Source organism: Mesoplodon mirus (assembly GCF_964341445.2).
Source record: "Mesoplodon mirus genome assembly, chromosome: 17".
Taxonomy (NCBI): Eukaryota; Metazoa; Chordata; class Mammalia; order Artiodactyla; family Ziphiidae; genus Mesoplodon; species Mesoplodon mirus.
In genome coordinates, this window is record NC_138993.1 from 24,947,483 (window position 1) to 24,972,415 (window position 24,933).

A 24,933-nucleotide genomic window follows, 5' to 3' on the forward strand; every position below is an offset into this window, starting at 1 on the left:
GACCCTAATTGGATGGATGATGAATAGATAGATGAATAAACAGATGGAGGGATGCATGGTCAAATTGCTGCTAAAATAAAGACTTGGTCTCCGGAGCTCTGGCCACAGATCCAGAGTGCACTTACCCGCCCAGTTCTAACGTACTAACCCTTGCTGATTCCATCTTTGATTTTCCTTCTAAAGCCAGATCTCTGTATCAAGACAGATAGACAAAATCCTTTTCTCTCCCCCTCCAATCTCACTCAGGCTCCTTTTGGGTCACTGACATCCCTGAAAGATGTGAAGTGGTGATCTCAAGATGAATGGCTCCAGGGCCTGTTACCAAATCCCCCAACAACCTATTTTCAAACAAGAGGCTTAAATTATATCCTAAATGTGGGTGTTTGCTGTTATTTTTTTAAGTTTATTTATTTTATTTATTTTTGGCTGCGTTGGGTCTTCGTTGCTGCGCGTAGCCTTTCTCTAATTGCAGTGAGAGGGGGCTACTCTGTTGCCATGCACGGGCTTCTCACTGTGGTGGCTTCTCTTGTTGCAGAGCATGGGCTCTAGACATGTGGGCTTCAGTAGTTGTGGCATGTGGGCTCTAGTTGTGGCTCGCGGGCTCTAGAGCACAGGCTCAGTAGTTTTGGCGCACAGGCTTAGTTGCTCTGCGGCATGTGGGATCTTCCCAGACCAGGGATCAAACCTGTGTTCCCTGCATTGGCAGGCGGATTCTTAACCAATGCGCAGACAGGGAAGTCCCGTTGCTTTTGCCATTATTAAGATTTCCTGCTGTTCTTCCCCATCCTGACTGCTTTTCCTTTGGGAAATTAATAGAGGTCTTGCATTCACTCTATCACTGGTTGACCCCCATTTGCTGAACTCCTATTGTGTGCTACTAAAAATTAGCAACACGGAACCTGCCATGGATTTTTTTATGGTTCTATGAGGATTTACTGTTAACACAATTGCTTATATGAGAATAGTGGGGTTTTCAAACTCTTTGGGGTACACTTTCCAGTGGTGTGCTGGAGCTGGCTCATCCAGGCTCCAAAGAGCCTACTGTGGCTTCTCTTCCCAACTTCCCAACTCTGTATTCAGGGACGCTAAACTGGCAGCTTGAAACCAGCCATAAGAGGAGTATTTGCACCACAACACCAGCACATTCTCCAAATCAGGGCTTTCTCCCCTCTCCCCGCTCAACCTCAGAGCCATTTATTAAACACTTACCAGGACACAACAGACTTTTTGCATGTATTACCCCATTTTCTCTCTACATTAGTCCTTAATGTAAACAATTCACTCACGAGAAAAGCCAAACAAAACCACTAACTGCAGGACAAGATAGAGTGAAAGCTGCAGCCCAGTTCTTATGGCTCCAAAGCAGAGGCTCTTCCCCCGACACCCCACACTCCCCCCTGCCACCTCCTTCCCAGCCACCCTCCCAACTGTAATTGGCTCTCCTTCTCTACTTCTCATCTTTTCCCTTCACTTTTGCCAACCAGATTTTAAGGACAAGAAATAACAAGACAGAAGATGAAGTGGAAACAAGGCAGGCTATGGCTTTTTAAAAATATAATTTTTTTAAGTAAATAACAAAAGTAGCATATAACTTAGAGAGTAGCACTTGTTATGGGCTCCATTATTCATAAGGACCCTCACAGGCTAGCCTGGGGGATTTCATAATATGTATTGAAAAGGGTGGATATGGGCAGTGATAACAGTTACTCTAAAGACCAGTAGGGGTCTTCTCTGGTGGCACAGTGGTTAAGAATCCGCCTGCCAATGCAGGGGACACGAGTTTGAGCCCTGGTCCGGGAAGATCCTACATCCCACGGAGCAACTAAGCCCACAAGCCACAACTACTGAGCCCGTGCACCACAACTACTGAGACTGCACGCCACAACTACTGAAGCCCACGCACCTAGAGCCTGTGCTGCACAACGAGAGAAGCCACAGCAATGAGAAGCCCGCGCAACGCAACAGAGTAGCCCCTGCTCACCGCAACTAGAGAAAGCCCGCACACAGCAACAAAGACCCAACGCAGCCAAAAAAAAATTAAAAATAAATAAATAAGACCAGTAGGATATTAGAAATGAAAAAAAGAATTATTAGCAATAGATTATTTATATTCCAAACAATAGAGACTATAGATAAAGGAGACTGGAAACTCAGAGGCTTGGGATTTTTAATCTCTCTCCATGTATCTCTGAATTTGGTTTCCTTGTCTTTTTTCATTGTCTGAGTACCCAGGTGCTGTGAAAAATATGAAAATGACCTGTTAGAACCCGCAACTTGAATTTTCCAGGCTGGTTCCAATTTTAACTAATTACATATTGTATCAAAACCCTAAATTTGTTACCTAAAGTCATTGACTATTTCTCTTTTCATAATCCTTTTCCTATAACCATTCACAGTTTTTAATATGATTTATGAGGTTTAGCCTGGATCTTTGGTTCAGGAAACACAGCCACTGTATTGGGGACAGTCCTGATCCACGGCACTTGTGGACTGTTGGAAGAGCTGGCTGTAGTTTCCGATTCAAGTTGGGTGAGCTTTGAAGAAGTAATTGCCTCTTTGGGCTCAGAAGCCTCCAACCAACTACCTTCCAGAGAAATAAAAAAGAGATTCAAACATTTACTAAACTAAAGCAAACAGCTCCCATTTACAGACTGTTGCACAGCAGGGGCAGGCTATTACCGACAAGGTACGGTGGGGAAATGACTTGCCCAAAGTCACCCAGCTTGTAGAGCATCACCAACCAACTTGAAAGGCAATGCCCGTCTTCCTCCAAAACCTGTGTTCTTTCCTCAATGCCCTGGTCTCAGATCATGTGCTGGGAAGAGATTTGTGAAGAACTAGGAAGATGTTCCTAAATAAAACAATGAATGGTCTCCCTGATCCTCCTACTTCCCTCCAGCATAGCCACTCCATGGTCTGCAAACCCTTCACCTCCTATCTTATCAGCTCCCAGGACAGAGGGTCTCAACATCATTAGTTCCTTAAAGGGAGCTTTAAAAAAATGTCTAAGGACGGGCTTCCCTGGTGGCACAGTGGTTGAGAATCTGCCTGCCAATGCAGGGGACACGGGTTCGAGCCCTGGTCTGGGAAGATCCCACATGCCGCGGAGCAACTAGGCCCGTGAGCCACAACTACTGATCCTGCGCATCTGGAGCTTGTGCTCCGCAACAAGAGAGGCCACGACAGTGAGAGGCCCGCGCACCACGATGAAGAGTGGCCCCCGCTTGCCGCAACTAGAGAAAGCCCTCGCATAGAAACGAAGACCCAACACAGCCAAAAATAAATAAATAAATAATAATTAAAAAAATAAAGGAATTCCTTTAAAAAATATTTTGATAGTGTGAAACAATAACACAAACACAAATAAGCAACTGTGTACAAAATAATTTATTATAGCATTACATAGGTTGGCATTATTTTACAGTAAGGTTTTTTCTCTCAACAATTATGAATCTAAATATTAGCTTAGAGTGAAGGAAAACCATTTTAATTAGAATTGTTTCTCTAAATAAAATCTCCCCTTTTGAATTTATATTTGCCTTTAAAAGGAAGTATTAATGTTACAGACATTTATACAGTTCTGAAAGAAACATATTCAATGATTCCATTACTGTTTTCTGTACAAGATAGAACAAAAGCTAGCACCCCCCCAAAAATATTGCTCAACAATACTATGTTTTAATAGCTAAACTAGCTGATAGTTTAAATTCTCATTTTGCTGATACAAAAATGTATTTAATAGTCAATGCATGGCTATAAGAGCAAGAATATCTCATCGTAATTTGTATTCTACCCTATTATGCTCCCTTGAAGCACTCATATACAAACTACTTGGTAACGCAAAGCAATTTAGCCAAGAAAGCGTAACTCTTTAAGACTGATCTAGATACGCAACAAATTTACCATTGAACTTCCATGATTAAGAGGCAAACAGATCGCCATATTCTGAATCATCAGTATAAAACTGGAGTACCCCTGTTCAACAGAAAATAGCATTTTCACGGCTATTAAAAAGGAAAACGGTAAATCACACAAAAAGTAAGGTGGACAAAAGGTCAAACTGAAGTAAATTTTAAATAAATATCTGTCCAAAGGAGTTCCATATCACTTCTGACATATAGTTAACACTTTAATATTGATGTGCTTTAATCAAAAGCAAACAAACAATAACAAAACAAACCAATAAGGGATCAAAACATAAGACTCTGAAACGAAACCCAGATCTAAAGAAAATAACACAGCAGAGCTGTGTGCAACTTAGGTTAATTGAGAAATTACAGTTATGATACGAAGTGACGGCACCAATCACAATGCTGATAATTCAAAAGCTTACGAAGGCTGTACAAGTATATAACAGGTGATTTTAAGAGCTTTTTATGTAAACTGGCATAGTCGGATAAAGAATAAAATAAGCTTACAGCATACTCCATTTAAAAAGTCTATCCAATACAGTTGACCTTTGAACAAAAGCAAGAGTTAGGTGCACTGACCCTCCCTCCAAGCAGTCAAAAATCCACATTTAACGTACAGGTGGCCCTCTGTATAAGCAGTCCTTCCCTATCTGAGGTTCTGCATCCCTGGATTCAACCAAATGAAGATCGCATAGTACTGTAGTATCTCCTATTGAAAAAATCCACATATAAGTGGACCCTCGAAATTCAAACCCATGTTGTTCAAGGGTCAACTGTACTTCATTTCATATCTATATTAACGTACAAGCTGGAAAAGAAACCCTGATCTGAATTCAACTTTGAGTTTTACAAGAAGTCAACTTTCTATGGGATTTCAAATTTCACTTGCCAAGACATCACAGTTAGCTGTGTGGTTTAGAGCTGCGCTATGACCGCCGACTTCGCTCCCAGCAGGCAGGAAAGCAGAAGTAAAAGGAAGCAGGTTATGACAGGCCATCCTGTATTCTTCATACTGAGAATTACAGCTCCCAAAGCTGCCATCAAGCAGTGCCTCAGAAACCTTTATTAAAGTCTATTTAAACAAGGGAAAAATTAAAATTATTTTTTTAAAAAACTCTGGTTAATAACTATTTTAATCAAAAGATGCAATTTGTTAATTAAGCAAGAGAAAACCAACAATGCCACACTCTAAAATAACTTCTTGCTATCTGAAATAAGTAATCACCACAAAAAAAAGAACATTTAAAAAATCAATTCTACAAAACCTTAAAAAAGCAATAGGGAACTTGCCTGCTGGTGCAGTGGTTAAGAATCCACCTGCCAATGCAGGGGACACAGGTTTGATCCCTGGTCCGGGAAGATCCCACATGCTGCAGAGCAACTAAGCCCATGCGCCACAACTACTGAGCCCGCGCACCACAACTACTGAAGCCTGCGTGCTCTAGGGCCTGTGCTCCGCAACAAGAGAAGCCACTGCATTGAGAAGCCTGCACACCACAATGAAGAGCAGCCTGCGCCCAGCAATGAAGACCCAACAGCCAAAAAAAAAAAAAACAGGCGATAGAATTCTAATACTTAAAAAAAGTGAGTCTCTGAAACTGTGACCACTGAAGTGTCCTTTATTAATAACAATAGTTCCCATTTACTGAGTGCTTACTATATGCCAAGCACTTCACAGTTTACTATTTCAGTTAACACCAACTCTGAGATAGACAGTATTTTCATCCTCACTTTATAAATGAGGAAAAGGAAGCTAAGAAAGGTATCTTGCCTAACATGACACAGCTCATAATTGGTAGAAGAGGTGAGATCCAAATCCATACATAACTCTGAAGGGCCAATCAAGAATTATGTTGTAAAGATATGTTTTGTTAGATCACTCAGTATCCACAATCTCTGGGAATCAGTGTGTGAAAACTCTTACCTTTACATTTCTATCTTTTATGGTTTCATCCAGTCTAGTGGCAATAGCAATTGCTTTCTCTTGCCTTGACTTGTCCAGAAAATACATCATTTTAGCACCTGAAATACCAAGACATTACAAAATGAGTGCATTCCTATGTCTTACATTTGATTTGATTTATACTCATCAGTGACTTAAAACATGGTTCCAGAGACTTCCCTGGTGGCACATGGTTAAGAATCCACCTGCCAATGCAGGGGGAGACGGGTTCGATCTCTGGTCCGGGAAGATCCCACATGCTGCGGAGCAACTAAGCCCGTGCGTCACAACTACCAAGCCTGCGCTCTAGAACCCACGAGCCACAACTATTGAGCCCACGTGCCACAACTACTGAAGCCCGCACACCTAGAGCCCGTGCTTCACAACGAGAAGCCACTGCAATGAGAAGCCTGTGCACTGCAACGAAGAGTAGCCCCTGCTCGCCGCAACTAGAGAAATCCCACGCGCAGCAGCGAAGACCCAACACAAAATAAATAAATAAATAAATAAATAAATTTATTTAAAAAAAAAAAAAGAGCAGTGTGACAGACGGACAACAGGAAAATATTTGCATATTCACGAAGAAAATAATTTTTAAAGCTGTTTTAAAGTAAAATCCAGTTTATATTCCCCCTATAAATTACATGCTCCATGTTCTATGCTCATTTTTCTATTGGGCTTTTATTAATTTATATTTCTATTGTTAATTTACAAGAGTAGTATATATATTATTAACTTTTAATTAGTTACATATCTAATGTATTTTTCCCACTTGGCCTTCTGACTTTATGGCTTTTTTTTTTTAATGTGGCAAAAACTATCTTTTCCTTAGAATTTCATGATGTTTAGAAAGGCATTTCCCATTATTATAATAAAGAAATGTCTCCCTCCATTATTCTGTGTTCTTAAAGAGAAATTCTTATTTGCCCTTACTACTAAGAAGTGCTGTAATTTTTCACAGGAATTAACTTTTTTTCCATAGATATCACAACCAAGCAGTATCCCTTTACAACAAGAAAGGTCAGGTTAAAATATTTAAAGTAGGAGCATAGTTAATTATATTATGTACTCCATTCATTTTGTCCCCAACTGCTTTTCCACAATCTTTTTCCAGTTTTCATTTTGCCATCTTGTCATGTTATGAATTTGTATATGCTGCCTGAAATCCTTCCTGTAACAAGACAGGATACAGTAAATCCTCAAAACACAAAATACGGGGACTTCTCTGGCGGTCCAGTGGTTAAGACTCCACGCTTCCACTGCAGGGGGCGCAGGGAACTAAGATCCCACATGCATGCCATGAGGTGTGGCCAAAAAGTGAAAAAGAAAAGAAACAAACCCACAAACACAAAATACATACAGTAATAAAAAATACAAGAAAAAATAAGTGTTGCATAACCTCAACATCCAAAGTCAACCATTAAAGCTTTGATGCTTCTTTTCAGCTTTTATGCCATGTGTATTTTTACACAGCTGAGACTATATGTTAATTCTGCATATATATTACAAAAGTACCCCTGTTATTACAAATCTTTTGAATAAATATTACTTTATATGACTACCTGTCATTTTATATGAACCTACTACCGTTTTCCCTATTACTGGACATCATTAAATTTGTTTCCATTCTTTTCCCCATCCTTACACACAGCATTCCAGTTAATATCTTTGCCCTTAAAGCTCTTTCTTTGCTTTGGATTAATTCTTTAAAATTATTTACACAAATATGTGTGGCTACAGCAAAAGACACAGTTGTAATGAAGCTCTTGGTAAGAATGACAATTGTTTCCCTACATGGCCAGGGCGATTCACACCTGCAGCACTAAAATACAAGAGTGCTTATAACATCTTTCCCATACTTTAGTCTCCTTTTTCCATATAAAAATAATCTTTCCTTTTATGTGGTAGGTTAGGTTGTTTGAGATTTTTCTTGTTTTTTTTCGAGGAAGGCCTGTATCACTATGAACTTCCCTCTAAGAACTAAGCTTTTGCTGCATCCCACAGATTTTGTATGGTTGTGTTTAAAAATAATCTTTCCTAATTTGAAAGATCAAAATGGTATTGTGTTCATTTCTTTTTCTCTGATAGCTAGTGAGGTTGATAATCTTTCCAAACTTTTCTTTTTTCATCACATTCTAACTTTTTTCCATAAACATTTTAACCCTGGGAACTAAATACCAACCTGAAAGTAGATGCTGAAGAGAGGTAGCATTATGTTTGAGAAAATCCTCATTAAAACCTTCCAAATCCTTGTTAACAAATATTTTCTGCATTTCTTGAGACAGAACTTTGCTCACAACGTCTGGAAGATTACTATGATTAGACACTATAAAAAGAGAACATGTGAAGTTTATAAAATTTTTGGTCTGTACTTTGAAACAAAATCAATTGAAATACATTTATATTTATTATGAAACTTGATATATTTTATATAATAAAAATAGTATTATTCTTTTGGAATATAAATACATTCTAGCTTAAAATGCACTAATTTCTAACATATCTTTGCTAGCATGTTCATTTTATAGATAAATCTCCATTTAAATACTATAAACATTATACTTTTTTTGCTTTACATTGTTACAAATCTCTTTAATGTCCAGCTTAATGGAAGACAGCTGAACTGTCATATTTACTTTTATATAAATATTACCTTTTTTATACTTACCAGATTTAGAAAATTTAATTAAACATTCATGTAACCATGGGTTATTCCTGTTGATGGCAAAAGCTCGTTTGACAGACTGCAGCATTAACAGAAACTTTCCTATGTCAGAAAAAATTATAAAAGTAACAGCATCAATATTTATGTATGTTTTTTCTTCACTTTATTTTAGCCTCACTTAAAATCCAGTAACAAAGTGTTACCTTTCCTATAACATTCAAAAGCAAAATTCAAAGCTGCCTTTGGTTATCAAAGATAATATTATTTTCTAAAGAAATGCTTGAAAAATCATGAAGAATTGATTCAGGTAAACAACTTGTATGACTATTCAAATTATTCATTTGATCATAATATTCTAATTTATTACTCAGTAAAGTTTTGAGTAGCAAAGGAAAAAGGAATTAAGAGCCTTTGTGGAAGTTTGAAATGAAACTCTAAGAAACAAAAATAGATCTAATTCACAAAGATTCTAATGAATATGGCCACCAATAAAATCAAGGATTAAAATCTGGATTCAAACTATTACCTTTTCTAAAATATATTTCAAATGCTAATAGATGAGTGTCAATGTTATCAGCAACAAGGTTCTTAAGAGGTATAAGAAACTTGATAGCTTCTTCTAATGGATTTTCTATCTATTTTGAAACAGAAAGAAAAATTATTATATTTAAAAAGCAGTTACACAAGTCAAATTTCCTCCCAAATTTTATATTAATACATAGCTGAAGTAATTTAGACAGTTCTCTTCATATAACCAAGTAAGCAAGAAAAAATTTTAGAGCTATAAACAAATAGTCAATACTTTTCAAAAATGGAAATAGCTGTATTGCTTTTCTGATTATAAAATCAAGATAATTTTATAAAAATCAAAAAAAATACAGGAAATTATTCCACAAACTTGATGAAATGGTACTACAAGCACCATTATGCTACCAAGCCCCTTAAACTACAAACTTTTAAAGGAGACAAATATAATTGCACTACATAGTTGAAAAAAAGGACAAGTTTAAAATACTTATACTAGATTCATAGCGAATAAACCAGAAAGCTATTTCCCTAAATATTTAGCTATTCCCCTAAATAGGAAATATTTCCCTAAATCTGGTTCCTAAGTAACTATTAAAACTTTGAGAAAATCTCGGAGATAAGATGCTATTCTCTTTGTAGCTAAAACATTATCTAGCAAGGTACATGAAATGCTTCCATATTTAACTGTATTGCTGCTCTAACAAATTACCAAAAATTTACTGTATTAACACAATTTATTATCCTGTAGTTCTGTAGGTTAACATGGGTCTCACTGGGCTTAAAATCAAAGTGTCAACAGGACTGCATTTCCTTTTGGAGGCTTTAAGGGAGAATATGTTTCAGTGTCTTTTTCCAGCTTCTCAAGGATGTCCACACCCTCTGGCTTGTGGCTCCCATCCCACCCCCTTCAAAGCAACAACAGAGGATTGAGTCCTTTTCCCACCACTCAGCTCTCCTCTCCTGCTTCCCTCCCCCATGCTTAAGGCCCCTGGTGATTAATTACATTGGGCTTACCTGGATAATCCAGGCTACTCTCCCTATTTAAAGGCCAGCTAAGTACAACCTTAAATGCCATCTGCCACCTTAATTCCCTTTGCCATGAAATGTAACATGTTCACAGTTTCCAGGGATTAGAACACAGACACCTTTGGAGGGCCATTATTCTGCCTACCACAACTACAATTCTATCTATAATTTGCATTAGCCAAAATTTGCATATTATCACTCAAAAACAATTGATGACTATCATAATGATCTTGGCTACTACTACAAATAGCTTCTGATTTACAGATTTAAATAAATTATGTTTACGGTCAGAACAGAACGAAATAACATAAATTTTACCAAGTAAAGACAGTAAGTTCATCTCACCCTTTCTAATTTTTCAGGTATAAGTTCTTCTTTGAGACCACTGGTTTCTTCTTCTTCTTCATCCCGTTTTTTCTTTTGATTTTTTTGTTGTCGTTCCCTTTCCACATGCTTTTTCTCTTCTTCTAATTTAGCCTTTTTTTGAGCTCTTCTCTGCTTGCTAAGCATTTTCTTCAATTCTTTGGCTGACAGGTTTTCTATAAATATCCAAATAAATGAAAATTCTGAGTCAATGTTTCCAATTTCCTCATATTCTTATTCAATACATACTATTAGTATAGTTTTTTGGGGGGCAACTATATAGAAGTTTTTAGAAAGTGTACTCCTAATGACTAGCTCAAACCTGGCACACAAAATGCAATAGCAAATGCTGCATCAACTAAAATTAACCAATTCTAGCCTGGTTCTGCTTCCTACACAATACATGGGTTTAGGCAAATCATCTTCTCTCAGTCTCAAGTCCCAAACTGTATAAAGTGGAGCTGATGACTATTCTCTTGGAATATGAATATATCAAGGATAAGTGCAATGCACATAAACACCCATAATCTGTTCAGAAATTTGCCTCCATGCTATATCTCAAATATTCTTAGATATTAACATTTTAGTGAATAAAAGGCTCTATACAGATATTCTCATTGGCATTATTATTTTCAATCAAGTAGGTATTCGAAGTTGTACAAATATATTTTTTTCCCCTAAAAAGCTCAAATCTATCTTCAATTCCTATTTAAGAAAAAAAAAAAAACCCCAGCCCATAAACATTTTTATGTTTCCCGAATGGGCCCTACCAACGATAAAAATTAGAATGACTGCAGGTCATTCCATTAGGGTAATTTAGAAGCATCAGCTACAGGACATCATCCTGTCAACTTTTTCTAAGTCTTCCCCCCACTTTTTTTGGTATATCAGTTATCTAATGTTGTCTTCACATCCATCTGATAATATACTTTTTCATCGTTATGTTAATGATGTTCTGAAATTTTGTGTTCTTTTCAAATCTCTTTAAGCAAGTCCCTTTTCAGTTACCTGAATTTATTTCTTGTTGTTTGCTTTCATTGGTCAAGGGATTATCATACAATTTCAAATATATTTCAATAGCTGATCTAGCGGCCTTGAAATAGAAGGCATGTCTCCTGAGTATATCTTCTAACCTCAAAAGGTCAACGTAGGCACGAAGGGTCATCTTTCTCATGCAATAAGTATGGAAGTCAAATTGATCGTCGGTTATCTCAAAAAAATGCTTCAAAACAAAACCACAAAATTATCCCTTACGTTTATGTCAATAATGTCTACTTTTGAAAAGAAAATCATAAAAAGCCCGAAAGATAATGTAAGAAGTCACAATTTCACTTAGTTGCCCTCTCCAGTGTTTAACATATGAAGGACCTCAAGGTGTTCTTTGCATTAAACTTAAGTTTCTCTTCCTACGATCCATGCCCATTCCCTATACATCATGTTTTATTATGATACTCAATTTCTGTGAAATAAGTCAGATAAAGGGAATTCCCTGTTGGTCCAGTGGTTAGAACTCAGCGCTTTCACTGCCAGGCCCTAATGCAACCCTGGTCAGGGAACTAAAGTCAGATGATCAGGTTGTTTTTTAAACCTGGAAATTACAACATACTGATATTTTAGTTTTAATGAAATACTTCTCCTCAGTATTCCCCCCAAAATCAGCAACGCAGAGTTAAACAGAGGTGAACGGAGACTAAATATATGTAGGTTCACACTGAATGTCTACAAATTAGATGGTTCTACTCAACCAAGAGTTCTTCAAGGACAAGCCTATCATATCCATCCCCACTACCTGGCACAGGGCCTAGCACAGCAGACATTCAATAAGCACAACATTTGCCAACTCAGGAGAGAAGCTGCTTATCAGTCATGTGACCTGTTAATTTCCTAGAGCCTCAATTATTTAACCTAAGTTAGGAATAAAGAAATATCAATATATACAGCTAATTTCATAAGGTTACTAAGGGATCAAATAATTATTTTAAAGTTCATTCTGAACAGTAAACTACTTTACAAATGCAGAGCATTATGGTTTTCTCTCACTCATTAAACTCCCATTTATCTACTTACATTCCATTTTAGCAAAAGTTCTTAATCTGGAGTCTACGTATAAACAAGCATAATAACATTTTCCTAAGGAGAGAGCTTGAGGCTTTCATCCAATTCTCAAAGGGTCCATGGCCCAAAAAGGGTTAAGAACTAATCCCCTACATGGAAAAAAGACAACTAACCCTCTGACAAAACAATTTATACTTTTATTTTCTTCCCTACATGCATCTCTACCTCCATCTTCTTTCTTTTCCCCTATTTTAGCTTTGCCAAAATTATATAGGAAAATGAATGATTCATTACACAAACACAGATCAAACACTGCTACTACTTCATTTTCCCTCTGTCCTGGAGGCCTAGTAACTCACTGTGCAGAGAACACATTAGTAATTTTCCATATCATTTGATAATTTTAGTTATCTTGGTAATTAGAAATACACTATACACAGAATTACAGTAAGTACCTGAGACTTTAAGGGAAGAATACTAAGATAAAAAGAATAAAAGTATACATTGTGAAGGAAAGAAATGGGGAAGAAAAAAATGAACATTTTAAATTAGTTTATATTTCCTAGTTCAAGAATCATGCTTTAATGTTATATTTGAAAGTTGCATCCTCCCAATAAGACGACAAATAATAACAAACTTTTTTTAAATCAAGGAATTACATAGTTGCTCACGGCTAATATAAATCAAGTTATATCTAGCACTATAATATCTTAAAATTCAATACAACTGACTGAGGAAAAATGGCAGTGCCCCAAATCATGGCACACATAATGAGATGAAAACATCTGAGAGATTACAGGACTTTTTTTAAGGGTGAGAAACATTTATGTGTAAAAAGGCAGACACAAGTTTCAAGAGATATTCCTATAGCATTAGTAGACATATATTTAAGTCAAGTCTTAGAGGGAGCCATATGGAACCACAAACATTTAAGCCGCCTCTTTATCAGTAACAGCCCATAGGCTGCCTCTCTCCAGTTAATGTCTTCCATAAATAGGGTAACCAACTTATCCCAGTTTGTCTGAGGCTTTCTCAGTTTTTCCACTGAAAGCCCTGTGTCTCAGGAACCTGCTCAGGAATGGCATATTCCTACTTAAAAACAACTAAATAATCTAGGTTGATTTTTTTAAACTTTTAATTTTGGAATCACTATAGGTAAAGGAAGTTGCAAAGATAGTATAGAGATGTCCCATATACTCTTCCCTCAGTTTCCCCACAAGGTTACATCCTATAGTAACTATCAAAACAAAAACCTGACATTGGCTTAATGTGTGTGTATAGTTCCATGTGATTTTATCATATGTAGATTTGTGTAACCACCACCACAATCAAGATAAAGAACTATTCCATTACCACAAAGATCTCCCCAGAACTACCTTGGGGTGATGTTTAAGTCTCCAAATTTATAAAACATAAAAATATACTCGATAACACAAACAGGCAGATAGGTAAAGTTACCTTCCCTGCTCTTCAGCCAAACATGAACATGATATGGTCACTTAGGTCACTGCAGAAATTAGGCACCCTAATTTTAACATACAGCCTATGCCCTTAACTCACTTTGCCCCTCATCATGAACACTAGTTCTCTCTTTTGGGGGTGAGGGAAAATGCGGGGGGAATGCTGGCAGGAATTGCTTAAGTTGTCAAAATTAGGCTTGTATCAAAGTAAGACAAGTCATCAAAAAATTAAGAAATGCTATTCACAGCTTAAAAGTATGGTTTTCTTTAGGAATTTCCTATTAGGCCTTTGCTTCTGACCCAGATTCTCCCACCCAGTACTTCTCAGAGTTGCTGCAGGAGACTAATAGGAGCTCATACATAGAAAGGCTACAAAAATCTCTGGACTTAAGAAATAATAATAACTAGACCAACTAGGGCAATAAGCAACTCTGTTTTCTTTATAGAAAATCGGTTGTTATAAAAGCATGTGTCAGGACTTCCCTGGTGGCACAGTGGTTAGGAATCCGCCGGCCAATGCAAGGAACATGATTGACTTCGATCCCTGGTCTGGGAAGATCCCACATGCCACGGAGCAACTAAGCCTGTGCGCCACAACTACTGAGCCTGTGCTCTACAGCCTGCAAGCCACAGCTACTGAGCCCATGCACCACAACTACTGAAGCCTGCGCGCCTAAAGCCTGTGCTCTGCCACAAGAGAAAACACCGCAATGAGAAGCCCACACATGGCAACCAAGAGTAGCCCCCATTTGCCACAATTAGAGAAGGCCCGCGTGGAGCAACGAAGACCCAGTGCAGCCAAAAATAAATTAATTAAAATAAATAAATTTTTTAAAATAAATAAAAGCACATGTCAATTTGATAAAGATTAAGATGCACTAGAAGATAAATTTATGAATTTCCTATGGTTTTGATCTATCAGAAATCTTAGATCTTATCAAAAAGTTTTAGAAATATACATTGTTCCTATTTCAGATATAAATCAATACACTAAAATAATGAGAAACTAATCACCTGAAAAAAAAGGAAAAGAAAGCTCAATTCTTGAAAGATAAAATAGTTAAAAATATTATTCTGAATACAAGTTTACAGCCAATACTTTGAAGGTGGTCATTTTGTCTTATCTTGTTAATAAAACAAGTTCTAAACATTGGATTGGGTTGGACTACATAATCTTTATATATAATCCTAAAATCCTATAAGGGGGGCAAGATTAAGGCAGAAAAAGTACTACAGTGGGCCATTCTAGAAATCTAATGTTTCAAATCCAATTAGTAAGAGCATACAGCAGTATGACCTAAGCTGAAACTGCCTTCAATGAAAGAACTCTTGAATGAATTCTTGAAGGGAGAAGGACTTAGCCCTTCTTGGAACTTATTTCTCTATTCAATGACCTTCTATTTAGAAGGTCAACTGCAAAATTTTGTATCTGAAAGGTGCTCATTTCTTTACTAAAATATTTAAAACCTAGGCACAAAACTCAAACAGATACCTATTATATCTTTGATTTCTGTAATTACTCATAAATCCTTACTATTATATCATCAAGAATTTTCTTTTAGATATTAATTTCATTAGAAATTAATTTCAGAAGCATTAATCAGCAAGCATTTAATCACCCTATTTGTACTATACACTAATATTTTTACACATAACCACTAGAAGAGCTAAGTCTTATAATATTTACTTTTTAGTATAAATCATTCACTATTAAGACTAGCTTACAAGTGGAATACGAAGGACCTTTTCTTACTTATCTGCTTCTGGTTATATTTTCAAGCACCAACAGCAAACCCTAAAGACACTTTGTAAAGTTTCTAGCAATAACAGTTACATAACACGACCAGAGGGTGACGATTTCTACCACGTTTTAATCTCTGATAACCAATGATTTCCTATAATTTTTTCTCCTTCAAAACTGCTTTCTACCAGTCAAAACATATTTCTTGAACTGGAAGTACGGCTGACCCTTGAACACCACCACGTGGGCCCACCAATATGTGAATTTTTTTCAACAGTAAATACTACAGTACTACACAATCCACGGTTGGCTGCATCCATGGATACAGAACCACAGATATGTAGGCACCGCACATACAAAGAGCCATCAAGAAGGCACAGAGGGATTCTCAACCTCACACAGCGCTGGCACCCCAACGCCCACTCTGGTCAAGGGTTCAACTGCAGTAGTTCAAAATCACTGAAAATTCAGGGGAAAGCAAAGTCTAAATGAAACTTAGTAATGGAATAGCTAGTAATCATAGTCTAACAATCTTCAAAAAATATTAAAAAGAATAAAGTAGTACAGTTACTAATGTTAGGAGGAATGGGACTAGAGCTGGAAAAGTTCATAATGATCCCCAGGTGTTCAAATTTGACTTTCACAGAAAATCTGATAAATTTCTAATTATGGTCTTGCTGGAATTACTGGTCCATATGTGCCAAGCAGGCTGTTCCTTCAGGAAACAATCTACCACTCCCTGAGAACATCCTGGTTAATAAAAATGTCTTTCCTTAGTAACGAGCAGAATGCTTTTAGAGTGACCATCATCTAGGAGTATCGAAACAAGCTAGTGATCTAGGTTTTGTCACAGAAATAAGAGCCTGATTTAAACTTAGAATGCTTGGATACTGCCTGAATATATCATCCAAAGGCTTTATATTTTCCAAGAAGATGAGAAGGATTTTCCCCAGCAATCCAGCCATCAAGCCCAGGCTTAAAAAGGAAAAAAACAAAACAAAACAAAGCAAAGCAAAAACTAAGCTATTTCTAAAAGGGCTCAGGTAGAATCCTAGTTCCAGTTCCCAACCAAAGCCACCCCCTAAGATTTAGCCTTCCTTTTGGGCAACCTCAGAAGTTTCATGTGGGAAAAAGGCCAAAGTGACTGCCAGAGTGCAGACATCAGGCTCACCTGACTACGACGCCTGTGGCTCTATACTGCGTCAGCTTGGGACAGTGCTGCCGAGTGACCCCCAGCTGAGGGCTGCTGAGGGCTGCCTCAGGGGTGCATTTGTGGCTCTTTTCCTCCTGTGGTCCATTTGGAAGGAGAGTGCTTCAGAGATGACAAAGAACAGGAAAACAAAAATTCACACACAAGGAAAAGAAAAGTCCCCTTACTAAAGGCACATCACACACATAATCCTAGCAAGTAATAAAATAAGCTTGCAAACCAGCCACACATTGTGTACAAAGTGCTGAATGTGAGAACAAATATCCTGGGAAGACAAACTGGAGAGAGGCTGACTATAGAGCAGATCCTGACATAAAGAGGAGAGAGGTGGCCATCAGCTTGTGCATCTTTCTAGGCTAGAGATGAAAATCAATAATGGCCCGATTAGGGAATAGAAATTTTGAGTATATGTTAATAATAGCAACAATAACTTACTAATCTTTTCCTTCTTCCTTCAGGCAAAAGTATGCAGACATGTCGAAATCATAACCATTTGAGGATCAAAAGAAAGCAATCATTTATTCACAACTTCTGAATGTTTGAAAGGCTAAAGATCAAGAATTTTTTCACAATGAAGTTTCCAAAGTAGTTATAAGAGGTAGATGATCCCATGTAGAAATCTACCTGCTTTTTTTGTCACCTTACAGCAGAAAAATAAAGCCAAAACTCTATTAACTTACCCTTTCTACTTCATGGCATTTTTTCAAAGCATCCCCATATCTTCCCAAACGCTGATACGCTGAAATGCATTCTGTTTGAAACCACATACATTGCATTTCATTTAGATTTTCCATGGCAGATGTTCCTTCCTGAAATGGAAGCAATCATAAATAAAGGAAGCAAACAAATAAAAGAGATCCTTAAAATCTCATTTTTCTCTTTTACAACTATGTCTACAAGGATTATTATGACAATAAACAGCATTAACAAATTATATAACAAATATATCAATGTGCTTCCAAAAGGCTCCTATCAACTTAAAATTACATGTCTTATTTTCCAGCTCTGTTGAGATATTCAACAACCTACATAGAAAAGACTGCAGATTACTGAAGCTAAGTTTTAAACACCAAAGCTTTTACTCAATCTATTTAAGACAGTAATCCTACGAAGCACTGCCTATCTTTTGTCTATTAAGCAAAAGTTACTTACTTCATCTTTCCTTGCCAACTTAGGATCACTGTTATTTACAACATCATTTTCAAATCGCTTACTAGTAGTTCCAAGCCTGCTTTTCAGTTTCCCAAGTCTCCTCCCTCCCCGCCAGGCTATCAGTTGTCACTTCCTTTGTACCCATGTGTCTGCTTCTAACAGCATGTCCTGTTCCATGCCAACTATTTGCAGTGGGCTGACAAAACCAAATAATGGAATTTATTAAGAATATTTGTTAGCTCAGGCTCAGTGTGTATTCTAGAACAGTGTAAGACATAGAGTACCTAGTTTCAGCGCAGGGGCACTGGAGTTTTGTCACAATTTAGAACAGTTATTTAAAATATACTTTATGTGACCCCAGGAAAGATGGTAAAAATATGGGTACATTTATATAAGTTTAATATTCACTTCTCTTTCACACCCATTGTGAGTTCAATTTTCAGAATTCAAGTATAAAAAACAGTTATCTCTGGGTAAAGGAAATTATGGTGGTATTTTATGTCATCTTTAGGGCTGCATATATATTCCATTTTTTGATGACTACATGTTTATAAGAAATCTACATTATTTTTCATTTCAAAACTTTACTAACTAGAACTTTCCAACTTGCATCAGCAACTCTACAAATATTCTAAACTGTGAAGAATCTGCAAGAAGGAAATATGAGCACTTCACTCACTTATTACCAAGCAGATATAAACTGAATATCAGAGTCATTAGCAATTCTCCTCCCCCAGTTCATTGCTATCCACCACACATTAGGGACATGCCTGGCCACGGGGTGAAGCAGTATGGATACAATAACAGGCCCTCCATACGGCACAGCAACTTGTCAAGAGTGGATGATCGGAGATGATTACGATGAGCAAGCGGAGTCCCAGACTCTGAGGACTACCCTCCTCAAACAGCCAACCTTTCCCCTTCTTTCTTCCCCTTCATTCTTCTGGGCCTTTTCAGACATATCCTAGTCGGCTGTGATTTGCTGTGTGGGTGTTTTTTGTTTTTTGTTTTTTTTAAACCACTGAATTTATTTAACTTAAGAAGTTTTATATACTCATGTCTAATTGTACTTTATTCCTAATCTAGCTTGGCCTTCCAGGTGGTACTTTTCTCTACAAGCATCACTGCTTTTACATCTACTCTTGGACTTCTTCTAATTTCTAATCTTCAAAATTGTGACACAGTGGAAAGGGCATTGAAGAGTTTGAGCCCCAGTACTACTGACTATGTGACCAAAGATGATTCAGGTAACCTCTTCAGAGCCTTAATTACCTTGCTGTAAAATGTCATGTGACTTTACATGTGATTAGGTGCTATATGAACAGAAACACTACCATTTTCCTAACTTTATTTTTCTCTAATACCCATCATCCTTTTTTTATTGATATAGCTGATGTACAATAATTTGTTATAGGTGTATAACAGTAATTCACAATTTTTAAAGGTTATACTCCATTTACACAGTTATTATAAAATATTGGCTACATTCCCTGTGTTGTACAATATATTCTTGTAGCTTATTTATTCTATACACAATAGTTTGCACCTCTTAATCCCTTACCCCCATCTTGCCCCTGTCCCCTTCTTTCCCAGCCCACTGGTAACCACTAATTTGTTCTCTATATCTGAGAGTCTGTTTCCTTTTTGTTATATTCACTAGCTCTATTTTTTAGATTCCATATATAAGTGGTATCATACAGTATTTGTGTTTCTCTGACTTACTTCACTTAGCATAATACCCTCCAAATCCATCCATGTTGTTGCAAATGGCAAAATTTCATTCTCTTTTATGGCTGAGTAGTATTCCATTGTATATACATATATACCGCATCTGCTTTGTCCATTCTTCTGTTGATGGACACTGGTTGCTTCCATATATTGGTAACTGTAAAGCTATGAACATTAGGATGCATATATCTTTTTGAATCAGTGTTTTCATTTGTTTCTGGATCTATACCCAGGAGTGGAACTGCTGGGTCATATGGTATCTCTATTTTTTCTGAGAAACCTCAGTCCTGTTTTCCACACTGGCCACACCAGTTTAGATTCTCACCAACAGTATTCCCTTTTCTCCACATCCTCACCAACATTTGTTATTTGTGGTCTTTTTGAGGGCAGCCATTATGACAGGTGTGAGGTGACACCTGACTGTGGTTTTAATTTGTGTTTCTCTGATGATTAACGACATTGAGCATCTCTTCATACACCTGCTGGCCATCTGTATGTCTTCTTTGGAAAATGTCTATTCAAGTCTTCTGCCCATTTTTTCATCACGTTGTTTGTTTTTCTGACATTGAGTTGTAAGAGCTGTTTATTTTGGATATTAACCCCTTATGGGTCACATCTTTAGCAAATCTTTTTTCCCATTCAGTAGGTTGTTTTTTCATTTTGTCCATGGTCTCCTTTGCTGTGACAAAGCTTTTAAGCCTAATTAGGTACCATTTGTTTATTTTTGCTTTTATTTCCTTTGCTTTAGGAAACAGATTCAAAAAAATTGCTATGATTTATGTCAAAGGGTGTTCTGCCTATGTTTTCTTCTAGGAGTTTTATGGTTTCCAGTCTTACATTTAGATCTTCAATCCATCTTGAGTTTATTTTTGTATATGGTGTTAGAGAATGTTCCAATTTCATTCTTTTACATGTAGTTGTCCAGTTTTCCCAGCACCACTTACTGAAGAGACTGTCTTTTCTCCACTGTATATTATTGCCTCCTTTGTTGTAGATTAATTGACCATAAGTGTGTGGGATTTATTTCTGGGCTTTATTCTGTTCCACTGATCTATGTGTCTGTTTTTGTGCCAATACCATTCTGTTTTGATGACTGTAGCTTTGTAGTACAGTCTGAAGTCAGGGAGCTTGTTTGGGCTATTCAGGGTCTTTTGAGTTTCCACAAAAATTTTAAATTATTTGTTCTAATTCTGTGAAAAAACACCCTTGGTATTTTGATAGGAACTGCACTGAATGTATAGATTGCCTTCAGTAGTATGGTCATTTTAACAATATTAATTCTTCCAATCCATGAACACAATATATCTTTCCATCTGTTTATGACCTCTTCAATTTCTTTCATCGTGTCTTATAGTTTTCTGAGTACAAGTCTTTTACTTCCTTGGATAGGTTTATTCCTAAGTATTTTATTCTTTTTGATGTTATGGTAAATGGGATTGTTTCCTTAATTTCTCTTTCTGATAGTTTGTTGTTAGTGTATAGAAATGCAACAGATTTCTGTATATTAATTTTGTATCCCGCAACTGAATTCATTAATAAGCTTCAGCAGTTTTCTGGTGGTACATTTAGGATTTTCTATATACAGTATCATGTCATCTGCAAACAGTTACAGTTTACTTTCTTTCTAAATTGGATTCCTTTTATTTCTTTTTCTTGTCTGATTGTTGTGGCTAGAACTTCCAATACTATGCTGAATAAAGGTGGCAACAGTGGGCATCCTTCACTTGCTCCTGATCTCAGAGGAAATGCTTTCAGCTTTAGAAAGCATTTAGAAATGATTTAGAACATTACTGATGTTCTGTCTGGATGATCTGTCCATTGATGTAAGTGGGGTATTAAAGTCCTCTACTATTACTGTGTTACTGTCATTTCTCCCTTTATGTCTATTAATATATGCTTTATGTATTTAGGTGCTCCTATGTTGGGTACATATATGTTTATGATTGTTAGATCTTCTTCTTGGATTGACCCCTTGATCATTACCATCATTCTTGCTAATACTTTGCACCACCACTACATCTGCCACTTTGCAATTACTGTTGATCCTATGCCATATGAGTTTTAGAAACACTAGTTTGTATCCTACTACATAATTCTAAAACATGGGTTTTAAAGAGTCTACCTAGGGCTTCCCTGGTGGCACAGTGGTTAAGAATTCGCCTGCCAATTCAGGGGATACGGGTTCAAGCCCTGGTCTGGGAAGACCCCACATGCCGCGGAGCAAATAAGCCCATGCACCACAGCTACTGAGCCTGCACTCTAGAGCCCGCAAGCCACAACTACTGACCCCATGTGCCACAACTACTGAAGCCTGCGCAACTAGAGCCCGTGCTCCACAACAGGAGAAGCCACTGCAACGAGAGGCCCACACGCTGCAACAAAGAGTAGCCCCTGCTCGTCGTAAATAGAGAAAGCCCATGCGCAGCAACAAAGACCCAACGCAGCCAAAAAAAAAAAAAAAAGCTAAAAAAAAAAAAAAAAAGAGTCTACCTAAGCTAGAATCCTGTCTCCAAACGAATGACTAGCTGGGTGATCTCCAGCTGGCAGAGTAATTGACCTCTCTAAACATTCTCTTAACTGCAATATGAAGGTAATGATATAGGATTGTATATACAAACAATATCATGTATATAAAGTACTTGGTTCAGTGATTAGTAATTGTTAGAGCCATTTTTCTCTTTTCCCTTTACAAATGGTATACAAATTATTAGCATCACTCTAAATACCAGAAAGTAGAAGTCAAGCAGATTCAGATGAAAAAGCTCTTTTATGGACTTCCCTGGTGGCAGAGTGGTTAAGAATCCACCTGCCAATGCAGGGGACATGGGTTTGATCCCTGGTTCAGGAAGATCCCACATGTCACTGAGCAACTAAGCCCGTGCGCCACAACTACTGAGCCTGCACTCTAGAGTCCGCACGCCACAGCTACTGAAGCCCACACGCCTAGAACCCGTGCTCCACAACAAGAGAATCCACTGCAATGAGAAGCCTGCACACTGCGACAAAGAGTAGCCCCTGCTTACCACAACCAGAGAAAGCCCACATGCAGCAATGAAGACCCAACGCAGCCAAAAATAAATTAAAATTTAAAAAAAAAGAAAAAGCTCTTTTATGATGAGAAACAACTAATGGTCTATAAGTAGTAGCCTTTAATGAAAAATTAAACCTATATGTGTATATGTACATCACATGCATAGACCATACATTGTTTCTTTCTCATCATAAATATATACACAACACAGATATATGGTATACGTACGTTAGACGTGTGTGCATGTGTGTGTTTGTGTGTGTATGAATGACATGTCATATGTCAATACCAAGTAATGTCAGTCTTAAATTTCTGGGTAATTTCATGGGTAAAAAATGATATATTGTTTTTTTCCCTGATTACTAATGAAGATATCTTTTGACCATTCCATATTCTACTCCTGTGAACTAATTATTCATCTCCTTTGCCCATATTTGTATTGTCTCATCTTTTTCTTATTGAGTATTGTGTGTGTATGTGTATTTAATGTTTCTATGACATCATTCTTGCAAGTAGTTAAATTTTCACAATAAAAGTTCAAGCTATTCTGTGGCTTCTAAATTATAAGGGGTTTCCCTTAACACCCAGACATGACTAGAGTCTAGTTAACATTTAAACAAGGTGGTACACTGGTGCTATATTAGTGATACATTAGCATCACAGAGCACAGTGGTAACTTATTCTCATCCTAAACAACTTACTTACAAACACCAGCACTAAAGCCCTCCACTTTGTATGTAATGCACTTGGAGATATAAATTATTTATTTTGAAGTATCTTAATTAAAACTTGGAAATCAAACTTGAAACATGGTTTTCTCATAATGACTCTATGCTACATTCAATGTGTAACTATTTCAGTGAATTCTTTGGCTTTCTTTATAAATTCTTTTCTTTTTATATGAGTTGGAAATATCTCCTCCAATTCTATGGTTTACCTTGTCACTTTGCTTATAATTATTTTTTGTTATACATTATCTTTAGTTTTGATATAATCAAGTGTATCAATTTTACTCTTGTACCTTTATGTGTTTGGTGTCTTAAGAAATGTTTCCTACCTTGAGCCCTAAAGATAAACTTCTATACTTTCTTCTAAAAGTGTGAAAGGTTTGCTTTTAGATCTTTAATCCACCTGTAACTGATCTGTGTGCAGTGTAACAAGGATGTCATTTTATTTTTTTCAACACAAATAATTATCCAAACAACATCTTTTCATCTCTGATTTTTAAAGCACCTCTGATACATACCAAGTTTCCAAATACGTGTGAATAGTTTTCTATTCTGTTCCATTAGCCTCCTTATATTTTTAACCATAAACATGTACTGTTTTTACAATATAACAGAAAGTCTGTGTAGAAAAGGATATGAAAGGATGGTGAAGGATGAAACAAAAGGAATAAATGTTTAGCCTAAAAATTTGAAAGAACTTAAATTCTTAATGTCACAGAGACCAGTAGTCATCAGAAGTTAGTTCTACAGAGAAAGAACTCTATGAGCTATTATGAAGTTAAGACACTGTAACTGAGAAATTAAACAGCAGTCACAAATTACTAGTGAAACAAAAGAGCAATAAATCAAATCTTGCATATAAGCACTGAAGTATGGCATAATGCTTATTTCTGTATAAAGGTATTTTTGCTCCTGTTACTGCTTTTTAATTATCTCCCACCAGAAGCACATGCACATACATCAACCACAGTAAGAAACCATACTTAGGATATGAGCTAAACAAGATTAAAAAAAAATAATAACAGAAGTGAATTCTTAGGAACTTCAGCAGCAAACTTCACACATCACCACAGAACTTAACTTTAATTTTACTAACTCAGACAATTACACGCTATTTCCTACCCTTGTGAACTTGGAGCACATTTCCTCTGCTTCTTTTACCATATTTGCTCGAAGCATATATTTTGCACATTTGGAGTTGATGAATCTATCGGCTGTGTCTAAAGACTGAGCTTCATCCATCCACTTGGCAGCTTCTCTGAGATTACCTATATGCTTTAAGAAATGAAAGTATTAAAGAAGTCACTGTTTATGATTAAGAGAATATGGGTACAATATAATGGAAAAAGTTCTTAAAGACAAATTAGAAATCTGTTACATTTTGGTCAAATTT

The 24,933-nt window shown here is 36.8% G+C and overlaps 1 protein-coding gene across 6 annotated transcripts in view; it reads right to left on the reverse strand.

The window, feature by feature from the left end:
* Nucleotides 1-3,369: 3,369 nt before the first annotated feature.
* The window catches only part of NAA16 (N-alpha-acetyltransferase 16, NatA auxiliary subunit), a 67,417-nt gene continuing 45,853 nt past the window's right edge, over nt 3,370-24,933 (reverse strand). For 3 of the 6 annotated variants that reach the window (XM_082602657.1, XM_082602656.1, XM_082602658.1), the window contains 9 exons: nt 24,663-24,815; nt 17,582-17,710; nt 11,444-11,657; nt 10,418-10,611; nt 9,045-9,153; nt 8,522-8,620; nt 8,036-8,179; nt 5,836-5,933; nt 3,370-4,983 (listed from right to left, as the gene is read on the reverse strand). In XM_082602657.1, coding sequence (XP_082458783.1) covers nt 4,786-4,983; nt 5,836-5,933; nt 8,036-8,179; nt 8,522-8,620; nt 9,045-9,153; nt 10,418-10,611; nt 11,444-11,657; nt 17,582-17,710; nt 24,663-24,815 — 1,338 coding nt within the window. In that variant the 3' untranslated portion in view covers nt 3,370-4,785. Of the gene's footprint in view, nt 4,984-5,835; nt 5,934-8,035; nt 8,180-8,521; nt 8,621-9,044; nt 9,154-10,417; nt 10,612-11,443; nt 11,658-16,862; nt 17,004-17,581; nt 17,711-24,662; nt 24,816-24,933 lie in introns of those variants that run through there. The other 3 variants (XR_014291803.1, XR_014291804.1, XR_014291805.1) reach the window with 3 other exon arrangements.